General features: G+C 49.7%; 1 protein-coding gene across 1 annotated transcript in view; it reads right to left on the bottom strand.

The window, feature by feature from the left end:
* Nucleotides 1-22,869, bottom strand: part of KIFAP3 (kinesin associated protein 3) — a 1,322,278-nt gene that overhangs the window by 197,855 nt on the left and 1,101,554 nt on the right. Inside the window, exon 18 of the mRNA XM_085654829.1 lies at nt 3,315-3,504. Coding sequence (XP_085510955.1) covers nt 3,315-3,504 — 190 coding nt within the window. The remainder of the gene's footprint in view (nt 1-3,314; nt 3,505-22,869) is intronic.

Raw genomic sequence — 22,869 nt, 5'->3', positions numbered from 1 at the left:
GCATATGTTAAGTTACACAGGAGAAATACAGTTAGGCCCAGGGGCCATGCAAACCATATATTAAGAAAGTGGTATAAGTACCACGTCACGAACAGGGAGTAGGCCTAGGGCCTAGGGAATCGCTGGGGCTACACTACACTACCAATAGTTAGGAAGTGGGAGGCCCTCGGGAAGCGTGTGCAGTGTGGAAACACACACGCGGGTTACAATAAAGTCAGCGGGAATGTAGCAATTAGAAATAGGAAGAATAAGGACACTTCCGAAGTAACTAGGAGGAAGCAACTAGAGACTTAGACACTTGGATAGTCAATATCCACTGGAGCACCGGAGTACTCGCGTTACCTCACCCACAGGAGACGGGTGTATAGGTGTGAAGATGTGTCGGGTGTCGTCGCTGGATCCTATGGATGCCTGAAGAAAAGATGCTGGCAGGCGGCCAGGAGGAAGATGTCCGGTGGATCCAAGGGTAGATCTTGAAGGAAGAACACCTGCAAGCAGAGGGGACAAAGTCTGGGTCATTAGTCAGTGACCGTGTGGAACCAGGAAGGAACCAGGCGATGTCGTGCAGAACACAGGTGATGTCTTGAAGCTTGTCTCTGCAGCTGCGTGGACCAGGAGGTGTCGAGGACGACCAGAACCAGGGTACGAGCAGTCCCACGAAGGATCTTGCTGCTGGCGGAGTCGACGTCCCGATTGGAGTCAACAAGCCTTGGCAAAGGCAACCCATGCGGAAATGGAAATTCGCTTCAGGTGCAGACCAGGAAGGTCTGAGGTGCTTCTCTTTAACAGGGAAGCAAGGGCCAGTCTGGAGGAGCCAAACCAGCGGTGAACAGTTAAGGGTTCGTCGTCACTGAGGCTACTAGCCAACGGGCAAGCAACCGGACAGACGCGTCGAGCAGGAAAATGCAGAAGGGCCCCACGCAGAACTCGTGGAGTGTGGAGGGCTGATCTTCGGTGCAGATGGTGCTCAGGGTTGGGGCTTCTCAATCCCCAGAGCACAATTTCGAGGATGCCTCAGAAGCTGCGCTGGAAGCTACTCGCCAATTTTCCCAGGTAGCCGGTCCCACGTCTCGTGTCGCCTCCACGGATCTCAGCTTGGCTGTGGATATGGATCAGGGTCAGAGAAGTCTGGAGGTCAAGGCGCTGGTCGGGCTCTGCAGTCGGTTCCTCGTACAACTTGGGCAAAGCAAACGGCAGATCGCTTGTTGGTGCCTGTTTGCACAGGGTGGCCACTCCTTGGCCACAAGGGAGATTCTTCAGTCTTCTTGTCGTCGAAGGTCGAAGGTCCAGAGTTTTGTGTCTAGTTTCACTTCAGGATAATCCAAAGTCCTAGGGACTCAGCTCCCACTCTTATACTAATCTGGGGGGCGGGGTTACCTGCTGGGTCCCTCCTATGGGTGGGACCAGGGAGGGGGGTGGTTATACCCCCTTCCCTTTGTCCAGATTCGCGCCAGGACTGGGGCTGGAGTGCCCCAGCACCGGTTTGATCCGACTATGCATGGGACACCTTGTGTGCCCCAGGCAGTGTCTCGTTTCTTTCATCCCTCCCTGCCCCAATACACTAAGCCCTGTCTAGGGTGGTGCTAGCACCTCCCAAGGCAGGAAACCTATTGTCCAAGCCTCGCTCGCTGGAAGGACTCCCAGCAGCAGGAGGTCAGACTTGAGTCTGTGGCAGCAGCATCCATTTTGTGATGCTGGGGCTCTGGTTAACTTTAACCGGGTAGTAGGTCTTCAACATGTCTTCTCCCTCTAGAAGGGGGGAATACTATCCTCATCGCTAGAAATGGGGTGGGGGTAGTATTCCAAAGTGTTAGACACCTTACACGACATGTTTTGATAAAGCCAAACCATAGTTACCATAACCGCGAGGATTATAAGGCACTTTAAGAGTATATGGTAGGCGATATCATAGAACAGCTATAAGGACATGGTTCCGAAAGCTGCAGACAGGCTCAGCTCATGCTAGAGCACCATCTCACATGTTACCAAGCACTCTGCCTCCAGGATTGTTAAGGCCTGCCATAGGAGTGACTGAAAGGTTACCCATGTGTCTATATATAAGGTAGGTATAGGAATACTATACCTAAGCAAGGGGTGATTACACGACCTTGCCCCAGCTGAGTGATCAGCCAGTTGTGTCATGATGGGAGGCTAGCCAGGGGTGGCATAATACATGCTGCAGCCCCTGGTAGGCCTAGGGTACACCCATGCCCTGGGTACCTAAGGTACACTGTACAGGGCGCTATAAGGTGATCCTTACCAATTGGGTTATGTACCTAAAGTACATAGTATGAATTTAGAGAGAGAACAGCTGGGCTGTGGGTCTGATTAGCAGGCCCACAGTCACATCTAAGTCGAAAACCAGTGAAGCAAAAGCAAAAAGTGGGGGTGACCATAGGAAGCAGACCCTACTCTCCTACAATAACGGGACTCAATTCTTGGAGGATTTAACTCCCCTATCTACCCCAGAGTGTTCTGGTCCTACTCTGTGAGGTTCTGTGTTAGAAACATCTATATGTGGTACCTTCTTTACAGGATCCAATGTAATGGATTCCTCATTACCACAGAGGTCCATGGTTTGCAAATCTCTACTGTCTGTTTGGGGTTTTCAGGTTTAGGAGCCCAGAGGAATCCTCTCCCAAAACAAAGATTGAGGTCCCGAAATAGAGAGTTGACTCTTTCACAAGTACAGATAGATGTCCTCTGACCAAGGAGCAATATCATCTATCCAGAGAAGAAGTCCAAGGTTACCTTCAGTACCAGACGTTTCCCCATTATCAAATGGATAACAGTTCCTTAGTGATCACAGAAACAATGGACAAAGGTCACAAGATGAAGAATCCCTAAACACAAAAACTAAGATTTGTCATGGTAAGAAACTGCTGGCGATATCCTATGCACTGCTAGGTGCTGACCCTAAACATCATGTGCAGAAGATTCTTCTTAGGGTCTTGTCCAAACTCCTCTCTTTCAAAACACTTTTTAAATCAACTGCATTCAAGAAATCCTTCCCTGAACAGCTAGTTAGTGATCAGACCAAAACTACCTTCAGAGGAAGGACTGAACTCTCAACTATCAGCATGCTATAGAGGACAGAATGTGGACTGACATCACATGCTACTCAAGAGACAGGCCTGCTAATCTGTAATAGAGGAGTGTGCCTGTTTCTAAAGCATTAGGCGAGTCTAAAGCAGGAAAGTGGAGGTAAAGCTGCAAGTTATTGCTGCATAAAACAAACCAATAACTATAAAATACAGTGTTTAACTATATTAAAACATTCATCAAATAATAGATGGACATATGACCAATCTTACCTGCGTTGTAGAAAAGGTCAGGGCGTTCCAGAATGTCTCCTTCGTGGATATATGGTTCAATGGGATCATCCCCATATAGATACTGCTCACTTTCATCTGACTGGCGACTCTCCACCATCTCCAGCCACTGAGAGTTATGCCAACGAAACTTTTCATTTTGTATTTTCTTAGCCCATTCTTCGTCATACTCCTGATAAAAGTTTCAATTGTTAATAATATGATACTTCATGAACAACTGATAACTGGTGAACTGTATTGTGTTAAGAAATTGATGTGCTATTTTAGCTTTACTAATCCAAAGGTGGAACATTGTGGCTTTAGGACGAGAGCTATGAGAATCAAAAGTAATGAGAAGAGTGAGATCTAATGACAGGACAATCAGAACATTATAACTGTGTTTATATAGGCATCAAAAAGCTAAATGATATTAAAAGCCAAAGTATCTTCATGTTTCTAAATGTGCAAGGGCAATCACTAGGGAGAATTCCTGGACCACAAACCTGATGCAACAGAAGCAATTTTCCTGAAATTGCAAACAAGAATAGTGCTTCCCTTTAAAGACTGTAGGTATAATTTAACGTATTAAATTTTCCAGCTATGTAATTATTGAGGCATGGTGTTTGTTCCCAATGCCCTGAAGACAAGTTATCTATATTTAACTTTTTATACTCAAAGTCAGACAAAGATGAATCAATTTCTCTTGTATATACTGCAATGTTCACACACATTACTTTCACCAAAATCACTTGTTTTGCACTGCGAATGGTGCACACAATCCAGCTATGTTGTAAATTCGAGGCATTATATTTTGCTTTCAATTAAATGGCTATATTGCATTTTATGTGCATGGTGCATGCGTACGATATTGTCATTGGGCAGAGGAGAAGAGTTGCTGACGTGGATTTTATCAGAAGGATGAATAGAGAGAATTAATCTGACAGAACCACTGTGTCAGCTACTAATCATGCCAAGAATTGAGCCACTGACTCAGCAGATTGCAGGCGGGACTTCAATATCTGATTGGAGGCCTCCAATCCATTGCTGATCTGGTTCAAGAACAGCTTCTTCGTGCAGGAATGCCGATTACCGCCATTTTCACCAATTCTCACGGAACAAGGATGTAATGACGAAGAAGGCATGTGGAGTTCATTCTGCCCACAGCTATGCTTTTAGCACACATTGCCCTTAAAGTCTTTTTGACTCCTTGTCTCAAGGGTCTTAAGGGATAAAGTCCTACTTTGTGACAAATTCCTCAACTGTCCTCTACAATTTCAGAATGCTTGCTCCCATTCAATAAAGTGTTCCTGGGGCTAGTTCTGGCTGCCTCACAGAAATCCATTTCAGGCCAGACATTCAACAAGAAAATTGCATAATGCCTTGGTCTCCATCTTCCCAGTGAACATGTATGATTTTGGTGATGCAAGCCTGATCTTCTAAATTTAACTCCCATGCTTTGTACACGACTTTCCGCGCCAGGAACGCAGAGTCATGCAAGATACTGACCACTGGTGCCTTGAAACTAGGGCCCTGAAAGGGATGACCTTAACCCTAGAAATCAGTTCGCAGAACGGGGAGGATGGGTGAGGCGGTAAGGAATCTATCAATGTTTCTTACAGATATATCATTACCGAAGTGATAGTGACAGATTCCTTACCTTAGAATAGATACCCCAGTAATACCAACCCCGGTGGTGGGTCTGTGAACCAAGATTACACCAGGAAGTCACGGAGAACAGAACGGCCAAAGAACCTGTCTCTCCGGACTTGGCTGTCCAGGCAGTAATGCTTAGTGAAAGTGTGCAGCAATCCCACGTAGCTGCCTGACAGATGTCTTGTAAGGGGACACCACATCCCAATGGCGTAGTGGCAGCCATCGCCCTGGTGGAATGGGAGTGCAGCCCCCCTAGCGAAGGCTTTAATACACAAGACCACCCATCGGGAGATAGTCCACTTGTGTACGGCCCGACCTTTCTTGGTGCCAACGAAGCCAACAAAGAGCTGGTCATCCACCCGGAACTGTTGTGTGTGATTCAGGTAAAAGGAGAGCGCAAGTTTTGGATCCAGACGGTGGAGCCTCTCTTCCTCTCTAGAAGGATGCGGAGGAGGAAAATAGGTGGGCAAAGTGATGGTCTGTCCAATGTGAAAAGCAGTGACAACTTTTGGCAGAAAGGATGGACGGGTTCTGAGCACAACCTTGTCTGGATGGACAGACAGAAAAGGAGGTTTATAAGAAAGAGCCTGGAGCTCACTCACTCGCCTAGCAGAGGTGATGGCAACCAGGAAAGCAGTCTTTAGAGTTAAGAGACGTAGAGGACAGTTGTGAAGAGGCTCAAAGGGAGTGCACATCAAGTATGTAAGAACCAGATTCAAGTTCCACTGTGGCATCACAAAAGGAATAGGAGGGAAAAGGTGAGTAATGCCTTTGAGGAATATATTTACAACAGTGTAGGCAGTCTCTATATAAAATATAATCCCCAAGTGGGTGGTGCCGTATTCCTGGATTCATAAAATTTAAATGATCCACAGTGGGTTGATAGAAACTGAAAGTACTGAGTCTGTGCCAATATATAGATCAATCAATCAATCAGTTTATTTGTAAAGCGCACTACTTACCCTTAAGGGTTTCATGGCGTTGCTGCTGCTACTGGTCGAAAAGCCAGGTCTTGAGTGGTCTCCTAAAGGTCAGCAGGTCTTCGGTTTGTCGTAGGTAGAGGGGGAGGGTGTTCCAGGTCTTGGCGGCGTGGTGGGAGAAGGACCTGCCTCCGGAAGTGGTTCTACGGATGCGCGGGACCGTGGCCAGGGGGTGGTCAGCGGAGCAGAGTTTCCTGTTGGGTACATAGAAGGAGAGCAGACTGTTGAGATAGGCTGGGCCGGTTTTGTGGAGTGCCTTGTGTGCGTGGATCAGGAGCTTGAAGGAGATTCTCCTGTCGACGGGGAGCCAGTGCCGGTTCCTTAGGTGGGGGGTGATGTGGTTGCGGCGCGGGACGCTGAGGATCAGGCATGCAGAGGCGTTCTGGATTCTTTGTAGTCTGTTGATGAGCTTGGACGAGGCTCTGGCGTAGAGGGCGTTTCCGTAGTCGAGTCTGCTGCTGACTAGGGCCTGGGTGACTGTTTTCCTCGTGTTTGTCGGAGCATGCGGAGGGTGTTGAAGCAGGTGGAGGAGACTGCGTTGACTTGTTTGGTCATGGTGAGTTTTGAGTCTAGGATGACTCCCAGGTTGTGTGCGTGGTCGATGGGGGCTGGGAGGGTCCCCAGTGATGCGGGCCACCATGAGTCGTCCCATGCTGAGGGGTTGGACCCGAGGATGAGGATCTCCGTTTTGTCTGAGTTCAGCTTAAGTCGGCTTTCCTTCATCCCGTCGGTGACTGCCTTCATTCCCAGGTGGAGGTTTGATTTGGCGGTGAGAGGGTCCTTGGTGAGGGAGAGGATCAGCTGTGTGTCGTCGGCGTAGGAGATTATGTTGAGGTCGTGATGTCGGGCGATGCGTGCTAGTGGTGCCATGTAGACGTTGAACAGCGTCTGGCTGAGGGAGGACCCTTGTGGGACGCCGCAGATTATCTCGGAGGCCTCGGAACGGAACGGGGGGAGGCGGACTCTCCGAGTTCTGCCAGAGAGGAAGATGGTGGTCCAGTCCAAGGCCTTCTCCCAGATCCCTGCGTCTTGGAGTCGCGTGCGTAGTGTGTGGTGGCAGACGGTGTCGAAGGCGGCGGAGAGATCCAGGAGGATGAGGGCCGCCGTCTGGCCGTTGTCTAGAAGGATCCTGATGTCGTCTGATTGGGAGGGGTCCAGGATGTTGTTGTCTTCGAGGTGACGGGTGAGCTGGGTGTTAACTATCTTCTCGATGACCTTTGCTGGGAACGGAAGCAGGGAGATGGGCCGGAAGTTCTTGAGGTCGCTCGAATCCGCATTGGGTTTCTTCAGTAGGGCGTTGATCTCTGCTTGCTTCCAGTTCTCAGTGAAGGTAGCGGTCTTGAATGAGAGGTTGATGTTGTGCAGGTGGGGTGCGATGGAATTGCCGGCTTTGTTGAAGATGTGGTGTGGGAGAGGGTCGGACGGGGATCCGGAGTGGATTGTGCCCATAGTCTTGATTGTGTCCTCGATGCTCACGTTGGCCCAGGTTGTCAGGGAGTCATGGACGGTGGGGTGCGGTGGGTCCGGTGCGATGGGGCCCGCAGGGGTTGTCCGGGGTTTGAAACTGTCATGGATGTTGGTGATTTTTCGGCGGAAGAAGGTGGCGAGGGAGTCGCACAGGGCTTGCGATGGAGGGATGTCGTTGGCGCTGGAGCTGGGGTTGGAGAGTTCCATCACAATGTTGAAGAGCTCCTTGCTGTTGTGTGTGTTGTTGTCAATGCGGTCTGTGAAGGAAGTCCTTTTGGCGGTCCTGATGAGGTGGTGGTGGTTGCGGATGGCGTCTTTGTGGGCAGTGCGGCTGTCCGGCGTCTTGTCGCTGTGCCATATGTTCTCCAATTTCCGGCAGGTGCGCTTTGAGTCTAGGAGTTCTGGGGTGAACCAGCTGGCTCTTTTGCTGGTGTCTCTGTTGGTGGGTTTCTTCAGCGGGGCTACGGTGTTGGCGCAGTCGTTCATCCAGCGTTCGAGGGTGAGTGCACCATCATCGGGGTTGGTGGGAGGGTTGAGTACGAGGCTTGTCTGTAGTTGTTCTTCAGTGACTTTGCCCCAGCAGCGGCGGGGGGTCTGTATGGTGCGGTGGTGTGTGAGAGGGTTTCAGAAGGAGACGTGGATGCAGTGGTGGTCTGTCCAGGTGAGTTCGGAGGCGTGGCTGAAGGTGACGTGGGTGCTTGAATGAAGATGGCATCAAGTGTGTGACCGGCTATGTGGGTTGGCGTTGTGACGATCTGTTTTAGTCCGAGGTTGTCGATCAGGGTGGAGGAGTTGTTGTCGTTGTTGTTCTCCAGATGATAGTTCAGGTCTCCGAGGAGGATGTAGTCGGTGGAGGTCAGCACGTGTGTGCTGATGAGGTCAGCGATGGAGTCGCAGAATTGAGGCCGGGGTCCTGGCGGTCTGTAGACGAGGGTGCCTCTTAGTGTGGTCTTGGGTCCGTGTGGATCTGGAAGTGCATGTGTTCGGCAGTGCTGAGGGTGTCGTTGGTGTTTGTTGAGACCTTGATGGTGTTTTTGTGGACGATGGCGATTCCTCCTCCGGCCCTGTTCATGCGGTCTCTGCGGGTGATCTTGTACCAGTCGGGGATGCCTATGGCGATGTCTGGCGAGGAGGCTTCGTTCATCCAGGTCTTGGTCAAGAAGGCAACGTCTGGGGATGCGGTGTCGAGTAGGTCACAGAGCTCGACGGTGTATTTGTGTGCGGAGTGGGTGTTGATCAGGATGCATCTAAGCTGGTTGGGTTCCGTCGTGGCGGGTGTCTCGGCGCTTTCGAGGCAGGAGAAGCTGCAGTTCTTGCAGGTGAAGGGACCATGGGTGCGCTCCGGGGCGGCCCTGCAGCAGGTGTGGGACCTTCCTGGGTTGAGAGCAACGAGGGTGTTGGCGTCGCAGCGGAGGCGGTCTTCGTGGCTGGTGCGGGGGGACAGGGGTTCTGGAGCTGGGCACGGTCCAGGCGCGGACGGGCGCAGACGGGCTTGCCTTAGGCGCGCCTTCGGCACGCCAGCGGCGCAGCCGCACAGCGGCCGCCATATATGGGAAGGTGGGGAGGGAGGAGCAGCTGGGAGGCGGGAGGCAAGTGTCGGGTGCAGCGAATGGGCGAAGGAGGGGGCGGGGCTGCAGGGGAAGCAGCGGCGGGGACGGGGGAAGGAGACAGGCACGGGGCAAGGACTCAAGAAGGGGGCACAGAAGTCAGCACAAGGGGTACAAAATAAAAAGGGGCACAGTTGGCAAGGGGTACAGAATCAAAATGGGGCACAGAAGTCACAGAAGTCACAGAAGTCAACACAAGGGGTACAAAATAAAAGGGGGCACAGTTGGCGAGGGGTACAGAATCAAATGGGGGCGTAGAAGCAAAGCGGCGAGCGGGGGGCAGGAGGGCACAGAAGAGGAGTGAGCAGACAGTTACAGGCACACACAACAAAGCGGATACGAACCTAAGGCCACCACTGGCCACCAGGGATGAGGCGCAGGTGGAAGCCTGCGGGTGGTAGAGGGCCTCGACTACAACGGCGGCAGTAGATGGCAGCGGGGGTGCAGGCGGAGCTGCAGCGGGGGGAGCGACCTACCAGGGAAGGTCAAGGGATTGCTAATACTAGAATGCATCAGAAGCACACGCCGATTGGGGCGGGAGCATACGCCCATTGGGGTGGGACTCCTTCAATAAAATGCAGGTGCTCTACATAATGGTTGCTGTTTTTCCAGTTTGTGAGGCTTGTGAACAAGGACGAGAGTCCGAAACGCGTTGAGCCATTTGTAATATTGATGGAAAGCTGACCCTCACTAATAGAAGTTTACCTTCCGAGTATGCGTCCTCACTTGGGGCAATATATATATATATATATATATATATATATATATATATATATATATATATATATATATATATATATATATATATGTTCACTTAAAAAACCATAGGTTTCACACATGTTATAGTTAGGTGGACATTTCACTCGTAAAAAACCAATGAAATTCCCCCGTTATAGTTAGTTCAGATAACTATAACTCGCGCGACCGCCACTCTATCACAAGGATGAGGTCATGAGTGATGCCACTGACCATGTCATGAGTGATGTAATATGTGATGTCATGAGCAGTGGATTGCGGGCGCGCGAGTTATAGTTATCTGAACTAACTATAACGGGGGAATTTCATTGGTTTTTTACGAGTGAAATGTCCACCTAACTATAACATGTGTGAAACCTATGGTTTTTTTAAGTGAATTTGCAAGGTTTTTTAAATGCTAATTCCTAACTATAACGTGTGTGAAACCTATGGTTTTTTAAGTGAATTTGTACGGTTTTTTAAATGCTAAGTTATGTATGTACTATTGTATATATTTTTTTTAAGGTTTTTCACCGTGCACGCACCGTGCGCGCACCCCGCGATTTGAAGAAAAAAAAATCTAATGTTTTTTTCCCCCTTCGGGGTCCTTCAGGGACCCCCTAACAAAGGCTAGGGGGTCAGGAACGCTCTACCCTGCCCCCTTTTCATGTTCGCCACCTCTCTTTTTCAGTGTCGCACCCAAAACAAACAAAAGGGCGGCCGACACTTCCTGATTTCGACCGATTCGAACGTTGACTGACATGTAACCACCAATCAGAATTACGCTTGCGCACGTAAGGGTGCGCGCACGGTGTGCAGCTATAGATATTTATGTACTTTTAACTGCAATTTTCTCAGGAACTACTGAACAGATTGACTCCATATATGCAAAAGGCACATGCCTGACCTGAGGACTACCTCTCTGCCAAATTTCATGTAATTCTGTTCAGCCGTTCGGGCTGTACCTTCGACTAAAGGTCCTATGGGAAAATGCATGGAGAAAACGTGTTTTGGGACCCCCCTTTTTTCTCGGCCCCCGCTTGACGAATCACCCCGAGACTTTCAGGGTAGGAGCTGAGCGGAGCGCCCCATTAGGTTTGAAAATTTCGCGAGGATTCATGAACCGGCGCCAAAGTTGTTCAAAATAGAATTTTGAGATTTCCTATGGAAACTCAGTCCTAACTATCTACTGGCGACCGCCAGTAGATTATATATATATATATATACACAGATATATAACTTTGAATCAAGCAACGTTTAAGCAGCTCACTGGAGCAATACTTAATGAGCACTGCAAGGACCAGCAGGCAGTGTGACTGCCGACGCCCACTGGGGCGGGTGTTACTGCATTTAATTGGTGCTCGTCAGGCTTCACGTTGTGTAAGAATCAAGCCTGTGATAAAGTGCGATGAGAGTACGAAACGCGTCGGCTTACGAAATTGTGTTGAAGTGCCCTGTACCTGTACTGCAGCTCTCTGCCATTAAAAGTGATGAATTACCTACCTGTGTGAGGCGCTTTCGAGGGGGCAACCTCTTTTGCGTTGGATGTGTTACGGCCGGCCCGGCCGTGAAAGCTGCCCGGCCGCATGGAAGCGGATCATGGTCGACACCAACCGGTGTTCAACAGTGAGTGAACAGGAGGCACTGGGAGAGTGGTTTTATGATTCAGCCCAGTGGGAACGGGACATCTTCACAACCCACTGGGGTATTTTAATTCACTTTGAATCGAGCAACGTTTAAGCAACTCACTGGAGCAATACTTAATGAACACTACAAAGACCAGCATGCAGTGTGACTGCCGACGCACACTGGGGCGGGTGTTACTGTATTTAATTGGTGCTCGTCAGGCTCGACGTTGTGTAAGATTCAAGCCTGTGATAAATTGCGATGGGAGCATGAAACGCGTCGGCTTACGAAACTGTGTTGAAGTGCCCTGTACCTGTACTGCAGCTCTCTGCCATTAAAAGTGATGAATTACCTACCTGTGTGAGGCGCTTTCGAGGGGGCAACCTCTTTTGCGTTGGATGTGTTACGGCCGGCCCAGCCGTGAAAGCTGCCCGGCCGCATGGAAGCGGATCATGGTCGACACCAACCGGTGTTCAACAGTGAGTGAACAGGAGGCACTGGGAGAGAGCTCTCTGCCATTAAAAGTAAAGAATTACCTACCTGTGTAAGGCGCTTTCGAGGGGGCAACCTCTTTTGCGTTGGATATATATATATATATCTCTCTCTGAGGTTTCTCGATAAGAGATAAAGCATCACAGCCGTGAAGGGATCAAGCCATACAAAATGGACGCAATGAAAACAAAGTAGACCGTGCATACTAGCACAACAAGGATGGAGGTCAGAAAGAAATGACCCACCCTGAGCATTCATGACTAAAAAAGGGAATACACACCCCATCCGCTAAAGGAAGAGAAAGAGGAAGAAGTAAAAATCCCTCCAATCACACAAATAAGGTGGAAACGGCATAGCATGCCTTTGAGCGATCGAATCCCTACCACACCATGGGCCATATGTAGGTAAATTATATTTACCTATTCTTAAATACCGAATTTTACCGATTCGGTATTTATGAATCGGTAAATGTAATGTAGGTAAACAATTACCGAATCGGTAAATATCGGTATTTAAGAATCGGTATTTACCGAATCGGTAATAATGCATCCCTTCCCATTCATTCCTATGGGCCTGGAGGCCCATAGGAATGAATGGGAAGCCAGTTACCATTACCGATTCGGTAAATACCGAATCGGTAATAGGGGAGGCATTATCATGGGTGGCAGGGTGTCACATTGACACCCTGTTGCACCCCTGATTCGTGCATGTGTGCACATGTGGCGCACATACATGCCCTAAGGGCATGTATGTCTGCCACATTGCACTTTTCAAATGGCACAAAAATGCTTTTTGAAAGGTATTCGTCATTTACCATCAACTTGTAGTTGGTGGTAAATAACGAATCCTGACACCAATGATGCACTCACTTGAGTGCCCCCTACATAGCATTTCTGGATTCGGTATTTACCGAATCGGTATTTTACCGATTTCTTAAATTCCGATTCGGTAAATACCGAATCCAGAAAATCAGCCACCTACATTGCAAATGCCTAAATACCGGTCGGTAACGGGATATTTACCGAATTTCGGCCGTTACCGACCGGTATTTGGCTTCCTACATGAGGCCCCATATGAGGAGGGAAAAAAACCTTCAGGAAAAGGATGGTAAAGAAGACCTCAGCCTCCTTAAAAACCAATCCTCTAAAGAATGAAACTATAACATCAAACATACACACATTCCGGAAGGAAACTCTTAGATGAAAATTAGCCACAATGCCACCCAAAATGAGTGAGATGGCGATGTCTTAAGAACAACCAGGCGGTAAGAAAAATGCTGTGGTTGTAATCAGAATTGGTAAATAAATAATGCCTATAGGAAGCAAGGAAAATAAAACATTCCAATTAAGACAAGACATCCCATCCCCGTAGAGATGAAGTTGAGAAGAGGTGACAAAGACAGTGGCACCGGACCAAGGACACCTCGAGGTAAAGATAAGACCTAAAACATTGCATTCGACTGACCTTCGACGAGTCATAACCTAACAAATCTGAGAGAGCCATGGCAGGAAACCTAGATCCCAATGCAGAGTAAAATATGACCAGCAAGAAGTGTTATACACCATAAAAAGTCTTCGATCCAGGCTAAAACCCTGCTCAGGCCACTGATCCTGCCCCCTTTCCAATACTTCCTATATGGATAGAAAGCTACATGATGACCGCAGGGGAAGGAGAATTTAACGACTCACTGGTGCGCTGCCGAAGCCACAAACAATTTGTGTTCAAACACAGTACTGTAACCCCAATAAGAGATATTAAGCATGCAGAGGTAAAAAGGCCCACAAGGCATATCAATGATAGTCCCTGTAGAATTGGGATCAAGGCCACAGTGCATGGGCACAATGCAAACAAAATACCCACAATAGAATAAGTACTCAGGTAGAAACTCTAGCTCCAGCAAGAAACCCGGAAGTACAGGTGTACATAAAGTTACAAAGTAACATATGTCAAAGATCACTGTAAACTTAACCTGTCACTGACAAAATAAATAAAAACAAAGTACCTGCAGCAAGCAGGAATAGCTCACCAGGTATCAACCTGGAAAGGAAAGTCAGAAAGGAAAAAACAATGTCCATCGCCCTGTGAATAGCTCATATGCAAATGGGAGGACAAACTATTACAAGAGAACACAGAAACCAGTAGGCAGAGTTAAGAATCACCTCCACCCAGACTATCTCTAAATCAGCACGTGCACCGAATAGACAGGAGCCATCAAAAGTCATATCAATCAAAGTGGCCTGAACAACCTCTGAAAACCCAGAGGTGCGCAACCAGGCACGACAACGGAATTATACTAAAGAGGCTATAGCCTGACTTACAGAATCAGTGGTGTACATAACACAGTGAATAATCAGTTTTGCTGCCTGTTGCCCGTCTAACAGGACAAGAACGTTCCGTGTCTCTTCCAGACGGGAGGTCAGCAGGTGCTCCAACGAATACCACAATGCATGAGAGAAGTGTCCAAGGACATAGAAAGTAGGACTAGACCTCAGTGCAAAATTATTGGAGGGCAAAAAATACCAGCCACGGGTTTTTTTTATTTCTTGGCCTCTTTTTCCGGGAGGGATAGCAGGGAACGTATCAATATTTTGGGCTGTCTAGGCAGACTGAACCACATAACTATGATGAGTCGGATGCTTAAGGAGACACATTGGATCTCCATGGCCCGGCCGGAATCTGTGGCAAACAGAGCAATAGACAGGATCCCTGTTTTGGGCTTAGCTCAAGCCCCCCAACAGAATACAAGACTCCAAGTAACAAATCTGTCGTCAACTCCACAGACGAAAGCATTACTTCCAGAATGGCAGAAACTCGTCTTAGCATTTCTTCCAGAGAGCCCACCTCTGTGGCCAAACCAGGGGTTGATAGGAAGACAGAGGATGGGGAAGACTCCAAACAACTAGCTTCCCCTAAGGTCAATCAACCAACTAGACTCCATAGAATGGGCTGGAAACGTCATCTTCCTCAAAAGGCAAAACAGGAAGTATTTCAGAAACTGGCGGCTCCAATGACACAGCATCCAGCGCTGACTAGGCGACGTCTCTGAGTAGGAGTGGACAGAAGATGGAGTGTCGTTGTCATTGCAGTCAGCAGGTCGGACTTCGACACCATTGCTGGAGGAGGAAGACCCCCCCCACCCCCGCCGAAAGTGGTAACCCCGAAAAGCTGTGCACTGGCGTTGAAACGGATTTAGAAAAAGACGGACTGACGCCAAGGACATAGTCATTTTTATTTATTTTTTTATTTGAAAAAGTTTATAAAGCACAAATGTGACCCTCGAGGGTATCAGAGCGCTTTAAAAATGATAGGGAGCAGAGATATCTAGAACGCATAGTGTCATTAACAAGTACATGATAAGGCAACACCCCAGAAGAGAGTATTGACCCTTCAATGTTTAAAACAGATAGGTCAACAAAACAATAACATGACAAGGGAGTAATAATAATAATAACAAAAACTAGTACAGTACAGGTTAAGGCAACATCCCAGATGAGGGAGGTGACACCAAATTGTTAATACAGGTAAATCAGAAAAGGCAGTAACATAACAAATCGAGCTATAATCATTATGTAATAATCTAGAACCAAACAGGATCAGGCTACACCCCAGATAAGGGTAGCGTCACTAAAGAACAAGTTACTTACCTTCGGTAACGATATATCTGTAAGAAACATAGGTTAGTTATAGATTCCTTACCTTAGAATTACCCCCAGGGGTCAGACTGGATCCGGAAAGTTTTTCATCAGCAGTACCACTGCACGTCGAGAGGTGGCGTAGGTCGACTCCGCGTCTGTAGTCGTGGTCGCCGGGATGACGTCGCGGTTGCTACATAGACGCCGCCCTCACGAACTCACATCAGTTCTGTACACTACTTTCCACGCCAGAAGTGTAGATCCATGCAAGACACGGACCAATGGTGCACAAAACTAGGGAGTTGAAAGGATGTCCTTAACCCTAGAAGTCAGTTCGCAGTACGGGAAGGATGGCTGGGGCGGTAAGGAATCTATAACTAACCTATGTTTCTTACAGATATATCATTACCGAAGGTAAGTAACTTGTTCATCTGAAAGAAACAGTTAGTTATAGATTCCTTACCTTAAAATAAATACCCCAGCAATACCAACCCCGGAGGCTCCTTCTTAGCCAAAGAATAGCAGGCTTTAATGCACAGAACGACCCATCTGGAGATGGTCAATTTGTGCATCGCCGACCTTTCTTAGCACCCACGTAACCAACAAAGAGCTGGTCGTCCACCTGGAATTGTTGGGTGCAACGAAAGAAAGCGCACGTTTTGGATCCAGACGGTGGAGCCTCTCTTCCTCCTTCGAAGGATGCGGAGACGGAAAGAAGGTGGGCAAAGTGATGGTTTGGCTAATGTGGAAAGAAGTAACCACCTTGGGTAGAAAGGAAGGTCTAGTTCTAAGGACGACCTTGTCCGGATGGACAGCCAGAAAGGGAGGTTTGGAAGACAGAGCTTGCAGCTCACTCACCCTGCGTGCAGAGGTGATGGTCAGAAAGGCAGTTTCACATGTGAGAAGTCTGAGAGAACAGTTATGCAACGGCTCAAAGGGAGCGCACATAAGATATGTCAGAACCTAGTTCAAGTCCCACTGGGGCATTACGAAGGGAACAGGAGGAAAGAAATGAGTAATGCCCTTAAGAAATCTATTTACAACAGGGGACTTGGAAAGAGAAGGCTGACCAGGTACCCCGAGAAAGGCTGAAATGACAGAGAGGTAGCCCTTAAGAGTGCCCAGAGCAGAGCCATGCTGGGCCAAGGAAAGGAGGAACAGGAGAACCTCAGAAACAGGATCCACAGCCTTTGCTGTGCACGAGCACCATGCCACAAATTTATTCCATCGGCAGGCGTATACCGTCTTAGTGGAGGGACAACTGGCTGCCAAGATTACATCACAGACTTCGGAAGGCAGGCCAAACGACGTCAAATGCCCCTGCTCCATCTCCAGGCAAGGAGGTGGAGGCTGGACAGGTTCGGGTGGAGGACCGTCCCCTGCTGCTACGACAGAAGATCCTCCCGAAGAGGCAGTCGGATCGGAGTATCGATGGCCATGTTGAGCAGCTTGGGATACCAGACTCTTTGTGCCCAATCCGGAGCCACAAGAATGACTTGGACCCGGTCGCGCTTGATCTTCTTCAGCACTCTGACAACAGTGGTATAGGCAGAAAGGCGTATAGAAGACCGCAACTCCACTCGTGACGAAAAGCGTCGACTAGCGAGTGCTGCTTTGGAAACTCCAACGCGCAGAATTGCTGACATTGCGCCTTCTCTTCAGCGGCGAATAGATCTAACCAAGGCTCTCCCCACTGCTGAAAAAGACCTTGCACCGACTCCGAGTGAAGACACCATTCGTGATCCATCATGCACCTGCGGCTGAGTTTGTCCACCCTGGCGTTCAGTGAACCTGCCAGGTGTTGAACCACCAGAGATATGCCCTGACGTTTCAGCCATGTCCAGAGGCGAAGGGCCTCTTGACATAGGGTCCACGAACCCACCCCGCCCTGTTTCTTGCAGTACCACATGGAGGTGGTGTTCTCCCTGAACACCTGCACTACTCTTTCTCAGACAAAGGGAAGGAATGCTTTGAGTGAAAGACGGATCGCCTGAAGCTCCAGTAGGTTGATGTGGAGCTCTGACTCCGCCGGAGACCAGAGGCCTCTGATCTCCGCCTCTGCCATGTGGCCGCCCCATCCCAGAAGGGATGCGTCTGTCACCACTGTGTGTTCTGGTTGGGGCAGGGAGAGGGATCTGCTGTTGACCTAATCCTGGTTCGTGAGCCACCACTGCAATTGTCGTGCAGTGCCCTCCGAGATGTGGACGTAATCGGATAGATTCCCCAGATGCTGTGCCCACTGGAACATCAGGTCCCACTGCAGAGCCCGCATATGCCACCTGGCATGATCGACAAGCAGGATGCAGGAGGCCATGAGGGCCAGCAGCCTCAGGGTCATCCTGACCGAAACCCAGGATTGGGGCTGAAAGATCGGAATCATAGCCCGAATATCCCGGACTCGCTATTCGGGAGGATAAACCCTAAACTGCGCTGAGTCCAGAACCGTTTCGATGAAGAGGAGCTTCTGAGAGGAGGTCAGGTGTGACTTCGCCACGTTCATGGAGAACCCCAGCGAATGCAGGAGGTCGGCCATAGTCTGGAGGTGAGAGACGACTACCTGGGGTGAGCCCGCCTTCAACAGCTAGTCGTAGAGATAGGGGAAGACTGGTACCCCTGATCCGCGCAGATGAATTGTGACCACCGCCATCACTTTCGCGAACACCCGAGGGGCGCTGGTAAGGCCAAAGCGGAGCACGTTAAACTGAAAATGCTCGTGGCCTACGTTGAACCGCAGGTAATGCCGGCAGGACGGGGATGTGAAAAATAAGCGTACTGCAAGTCCAACGCTACCATCCAGTGTCCAGGGTCGAGGGCAGACAAGACCTGAGCGAGCGTCAACATCTTGAACTTCTCCTTCCGAAGGAAGCAGTTGACGTTCCTGAGATCCAAGATAGTACGTAGGACCTTGTCCTTCTTGGGGACCAGAAAGTAGTGGGAATAGCCAAAACGACCTACTTCTGGGGCAGGAACGCACCGACCAAGAGTACCGAAACTTCCTGTTGGCAAAGGGGCAGGTGATCCTCTGACATGAGATGGTAGTGAGGTGGCATGGAGGGAGGGGTAGTCTCGAAGGGGAGGGAGTAGCCCCTTCGGACTATCTGCAAAACCCACCTGTCTGTCGTGATGGTGCGCCAGTGAGGGAGGTGATGGTGGATCCTGCCACTCACTGGCGTTCGGTGGCCCTGAAAAGTCAGACTAGGAAGGTTTGGAGGCTGCTGCAGAGGGGGCTGTGGTGGACTGGCCAGCCTGCTGGCCCCCAGAACCACGAAGGTGGCTCTGGGCGGGACATAGTGGGGCACCCCTTCCATAACCACGAAAGGGGCGAAAGGCAGACTGGGCAGGTGTTGGCCAAGGGCCTGGCCGTATTCCGAGAGTCCTTAAAGCGCTCTAGCACATTGTCAGCCTTGCTGCCGAAAAGGCGATGGCAATCAAAGGGCATGTCCATAAGGGTGGATTGGACATCCCCTGGAAAACCAGTCAAACGCAACCAGGTGTAGCATCGAAGTGCTATTGACGTTGAAATCGTCCTGCCAAGTGCGTCGGCGGTATCCAGCCCGCAAGGGATGGGAAACTTCGCTGCAAGTCTCCCCTCGGCAACTGCACGGAAAAGTATGGCCCGGGCCTCCTCCGGGCACTGAGGCAGCACTTGTGCCACTGTATCCCACACAGAGTGGGAGTAACGGCCCAACAGACATGCGGTGTTTACCGACCGCAGTCCCAAGTTGGCGGAAGAAAACATTTTCTTCCCATGGTGGTCCAGCTTTTGGACTCCCTTTCCGGTGGTGCGGTAGGGAAGGCGCCTTTAGAGGTGGAGGCTTGAACCACCAAGCTCTCAGGGGTGGGGTGTTGGGAGAGGAGAGTGGGGTCGCGGCGTCGGGCAATCATCCTGTCCACAGGAGCCCCTGTGTTGTGCCTGGACCAGGTGCCCAAAAGGATGTCCGTGAGGGCTTCATTAAACGGGAGCAAGGGTCCCAAAGAGCTTGCTGCCGACTGAAGCATCCCTGTCAGGAGGTTAGTCCTGACTGCCACCGTAGGTAGCTCGAGGTGGTGAGCCTCGGCTGCCCTAAGCAACACCACTGCATAGGACGCTCCCTCCTCTGTAGCCACGGTAGGAGGCGACAACATGCCTAGGTCTGGTGCGGTATCCAGACCACTGGCATTCCCCAGGTCCTCTCTCCAGTCTGGATCGTACTCCAACTGCTCTGTCAAAGGGTCACCAGACCCCTCCCAGTCTTACTCACCCTCAGTCCAGCTCCGTGTCCATGTCGGGGCGGAAGCCGGAGTAAACAGCTGCAGACGTGGTGCCAGTGGAGTTGGCGCAGGTGGAGGTGTAATGAGGTCGACCGGTGCTAATCCGGATCCAGGCATGGATTCAAGGGGGCCCTGCGGTGCCGGGGCTGCCTTTGAAGGCCTAGGGCCCTTCGCCGAGTCCGCGGGGCCCGAAGGAGTGCCGGCAGAGTCCGGCTGCCCAAAGATGGCGTGCATCGCTTCGCAAAATTGATGAAGCTGGGCAGGTATCGCTCCCAGTCCCAGGATGCCGGAGTCGACCCTGAAGGCTCTGCACGCGGAGCGGCGGGGGCACCACCCGCACCCTGCGTCGGACGACGGAAAGTCGAAGAGCGACGATGCTTCTTCGACTTCTTCTTGTGCTTCGACTTATTTGACCCGAGTGCGAAGACTTAGAAGAGGAGTGATGACTCAGCGATCGGTCCCTTGACCTCCCACGCAATGGGGACCTTGCGCAACGTGGAGCCGACTGCCAGGCCTCGAGGAGCTTTTGGGACCGCTCCCGCAGACTTCAGAGCCATGGTTCGACTGTCGGAGCACAACTTGGGGTCATGGTCGAGCTCCAGGCAGAAGAGGCACACGTGGTGCTGATCCATCACCGACATCAGTCGGGTACAGGAAGCGCATGCTTTGAAACAGGACATCCCTCGTGCACCAGGAGTCGGTTGAAGACTCAAAAACGAAGTAGACAAAAGTCAAAAAGTGACTGGGGGTACCGCTCTCTCCAGATCTGCGCATGTTGGCGCAGAAAAAGAAAGAACTGACGTCAGCGCATGAGGGCGGAGTCTATGTAGCTACCGCAACATCATCCTGGCGACCACGCCGACGGACGCGGAGTTGACCGACGCCACCTTCCCACGCGCAGGGGTACTGCTGACGAAAACATTTCTGGATCCAGTCTGACACCTGGGGGTAATTCTAAGGTAAGGAATCTATAACTAACTGTTTCTTTCAGATATGTAGAGACAGGTAGCATAGATCAGATAGCAGTAATCCTGAGTGTAGTTGATGAGTCATAATATGCTTGGAGAGAGGAGTTCTTAGGGTCTAGGGCAGAAATTTGTTCATAAATAGTAGTTTAACCTTTTTCTTGAAAGATGAAGCTGAGGGATCCAGTCTTATTTCAGGAGGGAGGGAGTTCCAAATTCTCGTGGCGATGCCAGACAAGGTTCTGATACAGCTGTTCTTTTTGGAGAACCTGTTGTTTAAGCAATAGAGTGCTGGAGCTTCTAAATGGTCTGGAGCCTCAAGAAACTTCAAGCTTCTTGGCGAGGTAGTTAGGGGTATTGAAGTGTAGGGCTTTTTGGGTCATTTATGCAATTTTCAGTTGAAATCTTGCTTCGTAGGAGAGCCAATTGAGGGATTTCAAATCAAGGGTTATGTGATTATTATTTTTTTATCCCGTGATGGGCCTTGCAGCAGCATTAAGAGAGGGCCTTAAGGGCGGCTTTTTTGGATCTAGGCAAGCCAAAGAATGTGGCATTTCCATAGTCCCACCTGGGAATCACTAGTGCTTGGAGACGGCAGCTTTAAAATCATCACTGGGGAGGAAGTGTTTCAATTTCCTTAATATGTTCATTTGGAGGTTTGCTCCTTTTGTGGCAGCATTAATGTGCTCTGCATATTAAGGTTCTTGTCAAGAGATATTCAGAGTGATCTTGCTGAATGAATAACTTGGCATAAGCAACTGAAAGATGTTAGTTGCTTCATTCATTCATTAACGACGGGTGCCTGATTGGGTGGGGTGATTAAGAGGAATTCAGTTTTGAGAGTTTTAAGTTTGAGGTGGTTGCATGAAAGCCAATTTTGAATATTTTGTGCTTTTAAGTTGAGGGATATGATGTCTTCAGGGGAGGGGACTTTCAGATAAAGTTGGATATCATCAGCATGCATGTGATATTGGATGTTGGTTGAACTCAGAATTTCCGTTAGTTGCTCGATTAATAAATTAAAGCGAGTGGGTTAGACGGAGAGACCCTGTGGGACCCCTAGTGTGACTGGAGCGGTCTTAGACAGGGACTGATTTATATTTACTTTTGATTTCTGCTTTGGAGAAACGAGGTGAACCAGTTTAGGAGGGACTCTGAGAACCCACCCTTTGCTCCAATAGGTCTAGTTAGTATTTATGCTTAACTTTATCAAATGCAGAAGAAAGGTCAAGGAGGATTAGTAGGCACGGTTCATTTTGATCCAAGATGTTTAGTGCATCATCCATTATGTTTGTATGGGCAGATGCTATGCCCTGAGCGGAAACCAGATTGGGCATGTGCACCTCTTTGGGGCCCAGGGGCGCTCCACGGGAAGGTGAACACCCAAAGAAACTATGGAGAGAGTTGTATTATTCTCTCATTTGGGTTACAGTCGCTTCGGATCCCAAGTAGGCTAGAAAGTACGAGGTAGACTTATGCACCGAGCCTTCAGCCGACGAACAGGAGAAGGCCTTTTGCGGAAAAGTCGTTAGACGCCGCAACTTCAAACGCCTGCTTATCTTACCATTGGACGCCGAAGGAGAGTGACGCCCAGGGAAACAGCTCCTGGATTGGACCCACGGCTGGTTCTTGGAGGGCGAAGGGGACTGGGGTAGATAGGACATCTTGGAAGACTGCGACAAGCGCGCCGATAAAAACTTCCTCCGACGCTCCTTTAGCATCTTCGGTCGAAGCCGTTGACATGAGTTGCACGTACCACATGCAAATAGAGTGAGGGTCTGTGACCGGCATTTGTCATCCACAGGATCCACAAGGCTTGAACCCAGAGTACATATGAAAGGCACACTGTTCTGTTCGACAAAATCATCGAGGTAGGCTGAAAAACTGCTTTAAAGAACCACTGATCGGATCCGCGTTGTAAGGGCGGAAAAGAAGAAACTGACCTCAGCACGTCAGGGGAGGGCTTATATGGACTCCGTCAACATCACATCCAGAGGACGATGTCACTACGGAGTCAATAGACGCCCTCTACCGACAAGCAGAGGTACTGCGCTTCCAAAAATGTCAGAATCCAGTCTGGAGCCTGGGGAGGATTCTAAGATAAGGAATCTTTATCTAGTTGTCTTGATCAGATACACTATTCCCAGTTG

Source organism: Triturus cristatus, chromosome 4_1, assembly GCF_964204655.1.
Source record: "Triturus cristatus chromosome 4_1, aTriCri1.1, whole genome shotgun sequence".
Classification (NCBI taxonomy): domain Eukaryota; kingdom Metazoa; phylum Chordata; class Amphibia; order Caudata; family Salamandridae; genus Triturus; species Triturus cristatus.
The sequence above is the reverse complement of the archived record's forward strand: the minus strand, read 5'-3'. Positions and strand labels throughout refer to the sequence as shown.